This window comes from Terrapene carolina, unplaced genomic scaffold (assembly GCF_002925995.2).
Source record: "Terrapene carolina triunguis isolate 2854851 unplaced genomic scaffold, T_m_triunguis-2.0 Scaffold211, whole genome shotgun sequence".
Classification (NCBI taxonomy): Eukaryota; Metazoa; Chordata; order Testudines; family Emydidae; genus Terrapene; species Terrapene triunguis.
The window spans coordinates 38,221,272-38,237,531 of NW_020664562.1; the positions used below are offsets into that span (position 1 = coordinate 38,221,272).

The 16,260-nt window shown below is 38.2% G+C and overlaps 1 protein-coding gene across 3 annotated transcripts in view; it reads right to left on the reverse strand.

The window, feature by feature from the left end:
- The window catches only part of LOC112115950 (ribonucleoprotein PTB-binding 2), a 59,119-nt gene that overhangs the window by 8,989 nt on the left and 33,870 nt on the right, over nt 1-16,260 (reverse strand). For 2 of the 3 annotated variants that reach the window (XM_024213188.2, XM_024213190.2), the window contains exons 4-8: nt 12,776-12,967; nt 10,778-10,904; nt 8,135-8,220; nt 4,167-4,271; nt 3,859-3,970 (exon numbers count right to left, since the gene is read on the reverse strand). In XM_024213188.2, coding sequence (XP_024068956.2) covers nt 3,859-3,970; nt 4,167-4,271; nt 8,135-8,220; nt 10,778-10,904; nt 12,776-12,967 — 622 coding nt within the window. The remainder of the gene's footprint in view (nt 1-3,858; nt 3,971-4,166; nt 4,272-8,134; nt 8,221-10,777; nt 10,905-12,775; nt 12,968-16,260) is intronic. The other variant, XM_024213189.2, reaches the window with a different exon arrangement.

The window sequence follows — 16,260 nt, forward strand, 5'->3', positions numbered from 1 at the left end:
GGCACTTCTCACAGGAGACAAGGGTGTTAACCCCGTTGTCCTGGCCAAATTCAAAGTCAAATACTTATGTTCTGTGTATCTAATTTTCCCCTGCAGTTCCACTTGGATTGAGCATTCGTCTTCATTTCCTGTCATAAACTGTTGCATAGTGTTGTAAAACGTGTATCAAGTTCCACCCTGAGGTCATACTTCAGAGTGAATAAAGTGATCTCTATCTCAAATTTGTATCTGTTTGCTAAAGGGACACAGTCAATTTAAAAGAAAAAAAAAATCACCCTTTTCTCAGAGAACAATTTACCTCTGAGTTACAATACCCAAGATAACAGAGATTAGAGAAGAAAGTATTTCTATTTTGTTTAGTTTGTGCATTCACAACATCCATTTTTGTACAGTCTCTCCTGTGTAGTAAGTCATTGTCCTCAGTTGTTTGGGTGGGTCTTTCACACAGTAACGTGTAAAACACACAGAGGGACTCAGGGCAGGCATAGTACATGACACTATTTTTAATTCATTCAGTGGATTTTAAAGTTAATTCAATGGATTTTAAATTGACAGCGTCCCTTCAAAGCCCATAAATTAGCCTGTAAAGTGCTCTGTGTGTAGGACAATATGAGTATTACAGATATAGCTTTGACTTCATTCTTCCTTTCTAGCATTTAACACAAAACACCAGTTCTGCTACTGAAACTCCCAACTTGCTGAACAGCTGAGCAACAAATCAGAGTTGCAGAGGAGAGCATCAATCAAGTATAAAAACAATAGTCTTTACCAATATTTTGTACGGAATGACCATTGGCTGCACCTTACTAGAGATAAAAATGAAACTCAGACTCCTCTGAAGATGGCACATCCTGGAACCTAAAGGGCAATAATTCTGCATTGTGGTTGGTAATGACATGTGAAATAGAGCCAATTCCAGGATCTGTACTAGCGGTAACCACGTCACCAAGTGCAGTGCACTTTCGGATATTAACATGCAACATATGGCAATTGAGTTGTTACAATGTTTGTGCAATGTAAGTTGTCATTAATTTTGATTGTATCCACATTATATGCAATTACAAATGGGAACAGAGGTGATCTGTGCAACGGGGAGTGGAAGGGAACGTGTCCAAGAGACAATCATCTCTAAAGCCAAGCTGGACTATCCTCCACTAATCCCACTAGATCCTGCTCTTGCAGAGTATATCTATAATAGACCCATAAAATGCAGATGTGTAGTTTCTGAAATTATCTGTCAAGAGAATTATTTTGAGCAGTTTTCAAGTTACAAACAAAATTTCAGAAACAAGAAAAATTTATTATACCACTATGAAGAAAAGAATGACTAATGCTAACAACTCATCTTCTTAATACCGTCCTTAAAAAAGATAGAGAAATAAAATTCCATTAAAAGGCAAAGCTGCTAATTATGTTTATAGTCATAATTAACCTGTATATACAGTAGAACCTTAGAGTTACGAACACCTCGGGGATGTAAGTTGTTTGGAACTCTGAACAAAACGTTATGGCTGTTCTTTCAAAAGTTTACAACTGAACATAGACTTAATACAGATTTGAACTGTTAACATGCAGAAGAAAAATGCTGCTTTTAACCCTCTTAATTTAAACGAAACAAGCACAGAAACAGTTTCCTTGCCTTCTCAAATCTTTTTTTAAGCTTTCCCTTTAATTTTTTTAGTAGTTTACATTTAACACAGTACTGTAATGTATTTGCCTTTTTTTTTTTTTTTGGTCTCTGCTGCTGCCTGATTGTGTACTTCCGGTTCCAAATGAGGTGTGTAGGTTACACGTTTTCCTTCTCTTCTTTCACCCTATTAGGGGAGCAGGGCACTGGGGTTTTATAGAATCTTAACGCCTACATCCCATTCCATTTTTCCTCAGTTTACATTTCAAGGCTCCACATCAGAACCATCTTCCTTGCGGCTGAGAACTGCATGGAACTGCACGTTCACCAGCACTTTGCTGGCTGCAGGAATCTCTAATGAATTACCAAAGCTTTTTCCCCACCCTCCTTCCTGACAAGGGACAAAGCACCCTCACTTTACGGTATTCACAGGGAAGTGAAATCAAATGCAGAGTAGTAACTGTAGGCTTATCCAAATACATAGATTTATATGCAATGAAGAGCATTAGTCTTCACAAAGCCTTTAAACTCCTTGATGCCGTTGAACTACCTCTCCCAACTTGAGCGCTAATTCCTTTTCCATCAAGATGTAATGTCAACAACTTTAGAGGTTTAAAACATTCCATGTAATGGACTTTTACTCAACACCAGGTAAAACCTAATAGGATTCCGGTGGGCTGGATTCACAGCTGATTTCAGCAGAACAGCTACTTGTAAGAGAAGCTTTGTGATGTGGAGATGTATCAGGTGGGAACCTACAGGAATGAATACGAAACACCTATTTCTGTCCTCATGTGAAGAGACAAGACATTAGGAAAATTCATTAAAAACAAGGACTATCAGTAAAATCAAGATATTTGATTTCTCCAAAATCAAAATGTCGAGGTCTACAAGCGTATTAAAAGTAGACGCCCTTAAAATGGAATAAAGTTAATTGTAGGACTAAAAGGCATGGACTAAGAGAGGCTACAAGTATTGAAAACCACAGTAATATAAAGTAAAGCAAATGCCCTTTTTAACATGTCTAGTACATTGCATCAGATAGGGGATATGGGCATAAGCAAAGAAAAGTGAATAAGATCTAGTCCCATTCATATATCCAAGAACATCAGTAAGAAAATAAGACACTAAAATGAAAACAGTGCTCCTTTCAGAAACTGAGAACTTCAGGCAAGAAATAGCATGCCAAATCACCTTAAGCCATTAAAGCAAATTCAGAACCCTAGCCAAATATATTGCTGTGGGTTTATCTGACAGTTAAGAGTCGTAATAGGAGAGTGTTGATAGTGTGCTAATTTCACTCAACACAGGAAGATGAGACTGTCTTATATTAAATGTTAAAGCACCTAGCGTTAACTCCTAGAGTCATTTCGCACAAACCGAATAGACATCTAACTACCCTATCTAGGAATTAAAATAATGCGGTCATGAAAAAATGTGTCCATGATTTTAGAGGCCGCTGTTAAAAATTTAGCTCACATCAGGAACAGCTCATTCCTAGCATAAAGGGGTTAATCAGCAAGTCTGTTCATGGTTAGCCTCTCCTTGGAATATGTGGCCCATTTCTGTTTACATTTTGCTATTCTGCTTACTCTTGGCTTCTTTCAGTTATATACCTGTTTGACTTAAGTGATAACCTTCCAGGTCAGCCTGAACTGACACCAAGATGTAAGCAAGTGTGTGTGGGATATATGATACCATGCTAATTATTCTGAATTTGTCTGGATTTTGATGTTTAAGCCTGCAAAATTAACATGAGCAGACAGTAGCCTGCTGGAGATTTAGATACTCAAGTACATGCCTGGCAAATACAGACCATGGAAAACAAAAATATGGGAATCTTCTGGAAGAGAAGGCAATGAAGCCAAGGTGTCTGTGCCAGAATCCTCATCTATGTATGCTTTAGAAGCTAAATGAAAATATGCCCATTGGTTGCATTGCTGCTTTTTTCATAAAATATCTAAGTTTGTGTAACTGGGAAGCCTCGGAGTTTGTGCCAGGTAGTGAAAGCAGCCAACCGAAACCGATCAATACAGCAATAATCAACATAATTCTTTTGTTAAATGCTCCTGTATTTCACATTGTTGTTAGGCATGGTGGCTTCCTTATTCTGTGGTGATAAGGTTAAAGTTATTGATTATCACTTTTGTTAAAAAAGTAGGAGTGAGTCAGCTGCATATTTTCAAACTGGACATTTCTGCTGGTACAGTATGAAACAAAATGTCATTTACATGTATGCGCTTCTCCATGGTTTCCCAGGTCTGCACTCACTGATGGTATTGGCCTTGTTCCCAATACCGTCTGAAGTAACATTGGTGGAGGCTCTCCAAGTAAGCCAGGTTTCTATAAAAAAGAACAAGTTGTATTGTAAATGACTACAGTCATCTTAGCTATTCCACAGGCTTTCACATACAGTTAATCTCTTCTACATATGCTAGATGGTTAAAGTTTTAATAGGCTAAAAAGTCCTATTTGTTTTAGAAAATAGTTAATAAAAAGGTACACAGGTAGATAACTAAAGTTAAAATGATGAACTTACACTGTTAGTTTGAATATTCTCAATTTTAATTAGTTGCTTCTGTGCCAGTTGTAGGTGGGAGAGGTTCTGTAGCAGTAAATTAGATGTATTCCCCAGAACAGAATTCTGTCAAATTGACACAAGAAGCATTAGTTAAAGAATACAAAAAAATTACACTTGTTGCAAGATTTCCAGCTGATGTGATATAGGCCAGATACTTTTAGCTTATGAATAAACATGACAAAGGGGAATGACAATATCTATGTTTATCTGAAGTCAGTGACTTCCCCTCCATAAAACCAAATCCTTGCTTCATTTGCAATCAAAGCTTTCAGAAGATTCTGAATTCCTTTTATCCTTCCTTTCCTCCAGTTTGATGTTCTGGGTGCTTTTTAGAGGATAAGTGTAGTTTATTGTATTGTGTTTTACAATGTTTTTATTTCTTACATGGCATCTGCTCCAAACATCTCACTGCTTTATTAGGTTATGTTGGGATAGTTAGGGGCTATTATATACTGCTTTACAGTCTCTAAACATTAATGCTACCTTCAGAAAGGATAACTACACATATATGATTCTTCCCTTTCTCATTGGTAAGTATCCTACCATAGAGCACTATTCCCAGAACATTCATAACGTGGCTAGTTATTCAGGCTATGTTCATACTGTGGCTCATAATGTTTTTTGAAATGGTTTTCATGCACAGTTACACTAAAACACTGTTGTAACACGGTTTTCATCCACAATCAAGACACTTAACAAACCATGTTGAGATGCCATACTAGAACTTTTCCTTGGGGATATTCTACAGTATGGTTTTTGGATTGCATGATGGTTTAAAAGAAATGGCTGTCCACACTGGAGCATCAAACCATGCTATACTTCAGGGGTTCTCAAACTGGGGGTCGGGACCCCTAAGGGGATTGTGAGGTTATTACATGAGGGGTTGTGAGCTGTCAGCCTCCACCCCAAACCCCGCTTTGCTTCCAGCATTTATAATGTTGTTAAATATATAAACAAGTGTTTTTAATTTATAAAAGAGAGGGGGGAGTCACACTCAGAGGCTTGCTATGTGAAAGGGGTCACCAGTACAAAAGTTTGAGAACCACTGCTATAATTTGTGCTAACTACATGACTGCTTGAAAACATTGAGTCAAACATCATTCTTGGAGAGCAAGAGGTTCTTGAACATGATTTGCCAGCCAAAACATATGTTTGCTCCAGGTCTCTATAAACCTTTTTCTGTAGCACTCTGGCATTTAAAGAACGCATTCTGTGAGGCAAGACTAGAAATATGGAATAAAAATTCCTCACTGTGTGAGTGCAGACAGATCACCACTAATGATTGAAAACTGAAGAAGCAGCTGAGAAGAGCAAGTAGGGCTTTGCATGCTTTATGGCTTTGCCAGAACTCTGCCTCACAAATGTTTCTAGACATTTATAGCCAGCACAGTTTGTGTCCCAAAGTGGCAGGGATGCAGATTCCTTAGGAACTAAACTCAGAACACGTAGAACACAGACATTCATGTCACAGAACAGTCCTCTGTGTTTTGGAAATTATTTACAATAATATCAACACACAAAACAAGGAATCTCTAAGAACCTGCAAAAACAGAACTCTGCAAAACAAACAGGGGCCAAATCTGGATTAACTGCATCAATATGTTTGTGTATTGAGTCCGCACAGCCGTCCTAAGCATCTCAAGTAGAAATGACCTGCGTCTGATGTTGCCAGTATATCTTTATTTTTTATCATTTTATTTGTATTTTCTGAGTTACATCAAGAAAGAAAATGTACTGATTAAATGACAAACTTTTAAGAAAATTGTTTGGCTGAATCTTCAAAACAGACTCTCTGGATTAATCACAGGAAGAGCTGTTAAACAGTTAGATCAGTCAGTTAACACATAACTCTAAATGTTCAAAATGTGTTATGGTGGCACACACATTTCTATCATTAAGAAATACCAAGAGTAGTTAAGTTAAAAAAAGTATTCAGTGATTCATCCAAACAACTGTTCAAATTCTCATCTGTCATGTCCTCCTAATTATCTATAATTTAATTATTCTATAAGCAATGTTTTGGCATCATATTTTTAAAAAGTGATTCCTCTCAACGTATCAGTTAACAAAATCTTGAACTGTCAAGTCCACGCAGCAAAAACAACCTACGCAGGAAGGAATACAGAAATAAGCTGAACCAGTGTTCTTTTGACAAACCAACAAAAAGCTAGAAAGTAACACAGCTTCTTTTCCTGTACATGATAACACTGAATTCCAAGAAAGAAATAGTGACCAGATTCTCTGGCATTGAAGAGTACCCCAAAAAGATACAGAATACGGAATAAGGGTACACAAGTGCCAATGAAAGGAACCTAGATAATTAAATTACTGGCAGTAACTCAGCTTACTGGGCCAGGTTTAGTGACTAATTAAAAGCAGGAGCTCCCATGGAAGAATATTAAATGCATGACCCTATCCAAGGCAATAGCAATAGTTTGTTTGGCTGTAGTATACTTAAGCCAAAAAGCAGCGGATCATCATCAGTCACACTGCAACTATGTACAACATGCCTCCTTCCAACTGTGATTAAAAAGCATTTATGTTGCCTTCCAAGGAAGCACAAAATCTACAAGACCATAGAAAGAGCAGCAGTAACTAAATATATCAGAGGAAAAGGTCATATATATACTTTAAAAATGCAAGCAAATAACACTCTTTGTGTTCAATAAACTTTACAACATGCAGCAAATGTATTTTATTCTATGGTGTGCTGCAGATCTAAACAACATACCTAACATTTGAAAGGAATACATGCCTCTAGATAACGCATAATAGAAAAATGAGAGAAAGCAAAGTGTCTTTACTGTGAAGAAAATCTCTCCTATTTTAGTTCAATCTCTCTTAACAGACATGGAGCTATAGATCTTAAAAGTATAATAGAAATAGTAACGAATAAATAAGAATTGTTTTTATTTTGAGTAGGAATTTCAAAAGTACTGAATAGAGTAAGGAGCAAAAGCCTCATTTAAAAATCAATGGTATTAGAACTTCCTGACTTCTCTAGGTACTTTTGAAAACCCCACCCATATTTCCTAAGGGTAAAATTCACCCCTTGGCAGAGTCCACACTGTGGAAGCCCCTACAGTAGTCCTGATGCGGTAAGCAGAAGTGGAAACTGGGTGGCCTGTTGACTCAATAGATTGGTACAAAAGGGAGTACTGATTGTGGACAAAAGCTGTTACTGCAGCCCAGCCCTTGTCCCTGAGTTAGGGGGTAGATTCATCCCAAATCTCCCTACAAGATACCCCTATGAACTTTGGATTCTTTATATGAGCTTCCAGAATATCCCCTTTTACTACTGTTGGGCTCATAGTGGTTTGGAAGTCATAGGAGCCTTATAATACACCACAAGAACTCTGAGAACACTTCAGTAATACACAGTTTTGATTTATTTTTAGCTAAAAACTAACACCTCAAAATTATTATTGTTGTTATCATTTATGTAGTACACTTTACAGTCTTTAAAAATAAACACAATGATAACACACTTCCAGCCTTGAATCAGACTTATTTTCCAAAAAGGCTTTGTTCTTGAATGAGCTACTTACAAAATGAATCAATGGTCCTTGTTACTCAACCTGTTACTTGGAAACAGATGTTCTTTCTAGAAACGATAAGTTCTCTCTACCACAAAACAATCAGGTAACAGCGAATCAAAAATTCAGAAAAAATAAAATGGTAATTTGCATACAGACAGTAAGCACTCCTCAATTTTGATTAGTCAAATCTCATATCTTATTTAAAAAGTCTCTTGAAATTACTTTGTATTTAACATATACTACATAAAGTCATTTTAACAAAAACATTTGATTTTAGTTGTCAATTCTTGAGATCTGTTACACGTTTTAATGCAAAATACTGCTTAAATACAAAATACTGCTTAAATACATAAATGGATATAATTTTTTTCACACTGATAAACATACCTGGTGTACTTTATTCAAATGGAAAAATCCTGGACTGACTGCTGTATTTATAAGATGAGGTAAACCAGCAGATACTCCAAAAACTGCTGGAGAAAACACAAGATAGGATCCTTGACAAATTTATAGAACTTTTAAAAGTTAGGCAAAGAATGATTTTTAACAGTTACATACACTTTACATATTTGCCTTTTTCTAAATATTTCTATAGGATTTAACATTTAATTAACTGACTAAAAATCAGGACAGTGAACCCTTTTAATACACATCTGGCTGAAGCTTATTATGCAGAGAGACTCTTATCCTGCAATTAATAGCACATAGGAAAACGGCTATGTCTACCGGGAGCCCCACTGAAGTCAACAGGGTTCCTCAAAGGTGCACAGGTCTTCTCGTTCACTCTAAACTGCAGGACTGGGGCCTTAGTTCAAGTGCTTCGATAGATACATAGTCATTGGACATACAATTTCTGTGTAGTCAATTGTAAACAGGTAATAATGTACATCATGTACACGTCAGACAGAATCCATCTTCCCATAGTGAGTCTGCAAGGCTGTCACAATTTGAAAAGCCATCCTTTTAAATGTAACTTGAGCAAATTTAATACAGAAACCAGTGTGAGGCAAATATAAAACCATACAGTGACATTTTTACAGCCAACCTTCTGAAAACAACCACACTCAAAGCTGTCTTGCACTTCTCCATCTTCACAGATACCTCTTAATGCATTACTGCTCTATCGTAAAAAGCCACATATACACTTATTCACAACTATAGAGAGCCACACATGTGCTCCTTGAAATACAGGTAAAATTCTGATTATCCAAACTCAATTATGCAAAATTCAGAAATGCCACCAAGAGTGGAATTTTGTTTTTCCCAAAAATCTCAATTTTCTGAATTTCCAGGAACCATTGAAAAATTAGGGTTCACCTGCACAGAGGGCAAGATACTCATCTCCATTCTGGCCATGTTATGACAGGTAAAAGGGCAGAAGCAATGTAAAAGGATCCTAAAAGCCCTTTATCCAGCAGCAAGAGGACTGTCCCCAAGCAGGAATTGATGAAGAAAGCCATAGGCTGCCTCCCAAAGACCCACTCATAGGAGGTGTGCACTATGGAGCCGTCCTGGGAGCAGGAGAGTTGTGCTGGGTACAGGCCCACAGCACACAGTACTGTGGCCCACAGAGCAGCCCAGGGAAGCTTCTCTAACTTGAGGTATGTCTACACTGCAAAAAGAGGTGTGTTTTAACCCAAGTTAGTGAACAAAGGTTAGCTAACCTCAGTTAAGAACATGTTTTTTTTGCAGTGTAGACATACCCACAGAGAGGCCCTGAGGGCTGAGTTAAACTAGGGGCCTCTCTATCCCCCAGAGCAACCCAGGATTGGAAGGGTGCTAAAGCGGCTTAAAGCCACCTCATCCTCATCCCTCCCAACTGTCTTAAAGGCACTGCATAGATTCTCACCCACACCCATAATATTTATAGCACAGCCATTCATTCTTTAGGCAGGTCTATGCTACAGCCTAAGCTGATATAACTTACGTCGCTCAGGGGTGTGAACCCCCCTACTCCCCAAGTGACACAAGTTTTACGCTGTCCACATCAGTGCTATGTCGGCGGGAGACGTGCTTCCGCTTCTCGCCAAAGTGGAATGATTATGCCGACGGGAGAGCGCTCTCTCACTGGTGAAGACGTGCTGCAGCCGCGCCGATGTAGTGCTGTAGTGTAGACTTGCCCTGAGTCTTCCCTCAATGATCTCTTCAGACTGACTGTTCCCATTCTTATTGCTAACACTTTAATTCTTTGAAACATGATACGTTACTTTTAATTTATTGTCCATTCAAATTAGAAGGAAAGTTCCTTTGGAAGAAGGACATTGTTTAACAGCGTGCTTGTAAAATGCTATATACATCTATGGTAACATACAAGAAAGAAATAATTTTAAAACAGTATGAACTAGAGAGGGACTTGAGTTGCAAGTTCAGATCTGGAACCAGATCCCCAAAGTCTGAGGGTGTTTGGATGAAAGGTTTTGTTTTATACCAATTTCTAATATAAATATACATAGATTGCAGAGTTAGCATGAGGGTGTTTACAAGGAGCAATGATATTTAAATTCACTGTTTGCAGTGGTATAGCCATGTTGGTCCCAAGATATGAGAGACACAAAGCAGGTGAGGTAATATCTTTTATTGGAGCAACTTCTGTTGCTGAGAGAGACACGCTTTTGAGCTACACCTCTATAGAGGTATTAATTGCCCGCTTCATCAGGAATGGTGTCTTGCAATGTGTTAAATCCTAATGCTTCACAATCTTTTCTACCTTGTATTTAGCTGTGACATTCTGATTACCTCTCCCAGACCTGAAGAAGAGCCCTGTAGCTTGAAAACTTGTCTCTTTGACCAACAGAAGTGGGTCTAATAAAAGACATTACCTCACCCAGTTTGTGTCTCATTTAAATTAACTGTCATGAGAGTTTGTTGTCCATTTGTTTTCTGTCACTTTTGTGAAGAGGACTATCTCGAGCAATTATAAACATATGTATTTTAAAAGGTTGCTCCTGATTTTTTTTTTAAGCTAAAGCTTGTTGTATCACTAACCACACGGAATTCTTTTCTTATTTCTCTATTTTTAACAAGGCTTACCATGTTTACGAGCACGTCTACACAACTGGGGCTGCAGTAACATTTGTAACATGGCTGGGTTATTTAAACTCTTCATAATCTGCACTGGATTTGGTTCTGGAAGCAATCCTTTTCTGTTGTTTCTCATCTGGAATTAATAGAAATACAGAAACATTACACTCAGGATTAAACAAAAGCATATTCTGTTGCCATGACTACCTCAAACAAATTTGCTGGCGCAAACCCTTTATTTATAAAACAAATAGGTTTAGATCCATAGCTGGATATTATTTCCTTGATCTCCATGTGTCACACACCAGAGTTCAAAGATCAGTGTTCCTGCAATTTCCTTTCACCAAATATATGTAATTAACCCTTTCACTGTAAAGCTCATTAGTAACATATTCCAGCATTTCCTTTACACTGAAATTATCATGGTTGCTGCATTTCTCTCCTTCCCCTTTAGGTTTCTAGATAGGAAACAATAAGAAAAGTATAAAACTAACAGGCATAACAGCACCTCAATATTCTCATTACTTCTCTCTCAACCTTTTAAACCAGGGGTTCTTAAACTTCATTGCACCGCGACTCCCTTCTGACAACAAAAATTATTACATGACCCCAAGAGGGGGAACCGAAGCCTGACCCCAGCTGCCCCAGGTGGCAGGGCCAAAGCCTGAGCCCCACTGTCCCAGGCAGTGGGAGAGAGGGGGAAAACCAAAGCTCAAGGGCTTCAGCCCCAGGAAGGGGGCCTGTAACCTGAGCCCCGGCACCCAGGACTGAAGCCCTGAGTCAACAAATCTGAGTCAGTCCTGGCGACCCCATTAAAATGGGGTCGCGACCCACTTTGGGGTCCTGACCCACAGTTTGAGAACCGCTGTTTTAAACCATTCATTCACAGACTGAAATTATAATGTAATGTTTGTAGGATCAAAAAGGTTTCAAATACACGTTCGCTTCATGTAAATATTTCAGTATGAAATAGAAGCTCAAAAAATGTGCCCCACAGCAACCCCTGTCCCCAACTTGTCACCCTACCCCCTCACAACACAAAACACACACACACTCATAACACCCACGGGGCAGTTTTTTTTCCTGGAAAAGACACATTTTCCCCACAACTCTGGAAATGGAAAGGAGATGTAGTCCACCGTTAAGACCAATAAAATATGCCATCTTTAATAACACTAAACTCAGCTGCTCTTCTACAGAGTTGAGGTGAATAACTCTATAGAAAAGCAGCTGAGTTTACTCAGAGCTATCCAAAGTAATGAGAATATTCTGCTACAACCTTCAAGACAGCTTCATGTACCACTTACCTTCACATCCAATTTTCTAAGAAATAATTTGATATGACATGCAGGGCATAAAAGCTTCATTCTACACCAAGCATGAAACGAAGTCATTCCCACTACCCTGACATTTATTTTTAAATTACATTTACTTGTCTCATTTTAAACCAACCTACAGCTGTTAAAAAGCACTCTCTCTTAGTTTAGTTTTGAACTGAAACAATCTCTTACCCCTGATCCCTGCTGTTCATGTCCTTGTCTTAACTAGGAAGAAGGTTGAGTTTGCCAGCTAGCTAACATGAGCTAGCCAACTCCAACCTAAACTCAACCACTTTTCTTGTGTAGATGCAGAGTAACACTTTGAACAGACTGAGTTATAACCTAAGCTCTTGGTTAGAGAAACCATCTTTTCATTTGTAAACAGAGCAATTTTGATGTGTAGTCACTGTGAGTAAATAAACATGAAACTCCACAACGTCATTTTACAGAGTCACTTGTCAGAACAGAACTACAATTTAAGTATTAACATTTCACTGAGCCGAATAGCTTTCTTCTGTTCAAAAAAGAATTTTCACTTGGCTGAGTAATAATCTTATTAAAATACTAAGCTGATTATAAAAGCACTTATGGGATTCTCTTCCAATGGATTTTATAAATTCCTATATATGTACAACATATCATATAAACATTTAAAGTGTTTTCTCTTTGAAAATGGAAGGTCTCTTACCATACGTTGTGCTGCTATAAATGCAGCTAATGTGCTTCGTCCTGGTGCTCCAGGAGCACAGTACGACACCTGGACTCTCTTTCCTCTGATAGTCATACCATCTGTGACTTCTTGCACTTCCTCAGCCTGCTCTGCAGTCTCATACTCAATCACTGCAAAGCCACCAATATAACAGCCTTCGTCCTCAGCAAACTGAAATGGCATTTCACAGTACACTGAACACATTATAAACATTCAGCAATTATTTTAAAGCATTTTCCTCTCTCCCTGCAGTGAGCATGAATTACCTGTGCAAAATCTTTAACATTCCGAAGACAAAACTACCTTTTAATAGCATACCTAGGAGGTACACATTCCTGTCTCATGCATGTTAAATATAATATGTAAATAATATTTTGCAGATGACTACCATGTTGTGCCTACTTGACTATCCATTGCCTTTACAGCTAATCTCATGAAGAACCTCAGCTATGAAAGATATTTGACTGTTATTTTATAGAGTATAAAGATACAGAATGAAATTTTGAATGTAAAGTTTTAGCACATCACTATTTTTACATTCACTTTTATTTTCCATGGTAAGAAAATTATAATTTCTTTGATATTTGGTTTAAACAGACTTTTAAGAACTACGGATTAGTTGGTTTGCAAGGCCACATGAAAAACAGAAGTATGGAAGCTAATGAAAGAACACATAACAATGCAGATTACTGAGATCTCATGCATTTTTTTGAGAGAATGGAAGTTGTGGTTGAATAGTGCTCAAGAAAATGTACCAGATACATCAATCTGCTATCTGCTTAGTATATCTAAGTGGATTGGAAAAAGGCAGGGATTACTTGTTTGACACGGTTTCATCCTTAGTTCATAGTGTTTTACATCAGAGTTAATGGATGTTTTTTAAAAAAAGAGAAAAGTTGAAATTGCACCATATCCTTAGGCAGAAGTGTCCATTCCCAAAATGACTGGAATTGATCTAAGAGACACAAGGTGGGTGAGGATATCTTTTATTGGACCAACTTCTGTTGGTGAGAGAGACAAGTTTTCGAGCCAAACAGAGCTCTTCCACAGGTCTGGGAAAGGTACTTCCAGTATCACAGCAAAATGCAAGGAGGAACAGACTGTTTAGCATAAGTAGTTATCGCTAGTTTAGCATAAGTAGTTGTGGAGAAAGTGGATAAGGAAAAGTTATTTACTTAGTCCCATAATACAAGAACTAGGGGTCACCAAATGAAATTAATAGGCAGCAGGTTTAAAACAAATAAAAAGAAGTTCTTCTTCACGCAGCGCACAGTCAACTTGTGGAACTCCTTACCTGAGGAGGTTGTGAAGGCTAGGACTATAACAGCGTTTAAAAGAGAACTGGATAAATTCATGGTGGTTAAGTCCATTAATGGCTATTAGCCAGGATGGGTAAGGAATGGTGTCCCTAGCATCTGTTTGTCAGAGGGTGGAGATGGATGGCAGGAGAGAGATCACTTGATCATTGCCTGTTAGATTCACTCCCTCTGGGGCACCTGGCATTGGCCACTGTCGGTAGACAAGATACTGGGCTAGATGGACCTTTGGTCTGACCCAGTACGGCCGTTCTTATGTTCTTATGTACATATTGTAAAGGACCATTCAAGGTACAGTGGCCCATTAACACTTCTGCAGTCACAGGACAAAAAGAGGTGGGTTACAAATTGTTGTAATAAGATAAATCCAGAGTCCAGAAGTTGGTCCAATAAAAGGTATTACCTCACCCACCTTTTCTCTCTAATATCCTGGGACTGACATGGCTACAACTACACTTATTACAACAATGAGATTGATATAAAGTTATATCAATATATATAGATGAGAGTCCTGATGTGGAAAAGGGACAGCCCCCTTTAAATCTGATTAGAAAAACAACATCCAATTCTCAGCTGTTTAGTCTTGAAGTAATAAGGCCTATAACAGGAATTTGTTTACAGCCTCTTAATGATTCTGAAGTAGAGGAAGATAGGTTAGCACTAACAGCTTCTATATAGCATCTTAGAATTAACCTTCCAAAAACTCTTATAAGAAAAGAGGTCTGGGAAAATTCAAGGACTCATCTACGATGGGTTTGATTTTACACCAAGGTAGCTGCACCGGTACAAATCATTAGTATAGATATGCTGTACTTTAGTAAAAAATGGCTTACACCAATGCAGCTTACTTTGGCTTCAAACCTGGGCAAAGAAAACTGCTTCAACCTGCAAAGATGCAGCTGCCAGTATTTGTGTAAATATATAAGGAAATTAAACTTTCCAAATAAGAAAATGCTAGGAAAAATCCCTCAAAACTAAACACCAGTGAATACTTTCTAGGGAAAACTGAAAGGTGAAGCAGAAAAAGATAGGGCAGTTGCCTTGTTCTCTCTAATGCAAGCAAAAAAGTGGTTAGATAATAACATTTTTGTAGGTGAACACACAGGGAACATAGGTATTTTTAGGAACTGTATATAAACATCTGGAGTCAGCTTTTACTGAAAGAACAATCTGTATTTCCAACACATAAGGAGGCAATGGAGAAAGAATGCCTTAAAGAAGAGTAAAGATAAGGATAAAAGGAAAGAAATACAGAAAAAGAAAAGAGTTCCCAAGCAGAATTCTCCACTGTCTTCAAGACACATTAGATTTACATGATGAAATATGTCAGTTAGAAGCAGAACTAATATATCCCTGAAGAGGGGTAATACACGACTATGTAAAAGAAGCCATAGTAAAAGAAATCAGGATTCTTTCTCAGATACACCTCTTCTTAGCCAAAATTCAGAACTAGTACTCCATCCTTATTCTCCTTTTACACTGTCAACCATGCTCCTCTTGAAATTTTCTACTCCTTTGGCTTTGCTGATTTCGTCCTCTCTGGGTTCTCTGAGCACCTCTTTAACTGCTCCTTCAGCATGTCCTTTGGATGATCTTCCTCATCCCCCCTCTAACTTTCTGTGGGGGTTTCATAGGGCTCCATCCTTAGTTTCCTTCTCTATACACACCTTATATATGGGTAATCTCATCTGCAAACACAAATTCAATTACCATTTCTACGCTGACTACTCACAGCTCTACCTCTTTAATCCAAGACCTCTCTCCTTCTGTTCAAACTAAAATCTCACCCTCTCTTCTAACATCTCCTTGTGGATGTCTAGTCATCAGCTCAAGCTCAACATGGCTAAAACAGAGCTTTTAATCTTCTCCCCCAATCCCCACTACCTCCTTTCTTAATCACTGTGGACAACACTGCCATCCTGCCTGTCACTCACACCTGTAATCTGCCACATGGACCTTTCTCTAGGACCTCACATCCAGGCTGTCTAAAACTTGCCATTTCTTTCCGCATCAAATCTCTAAGACATGGCCTGGCCTGTCCATTCACACCACTAAAACTCTTACCCAGGCTCTCATCATTGCATCTCAGTTACTGCAACATCCTTCTCTCTGACCTTGACAAATGCAATCTTGCCCCTCTAATATCCA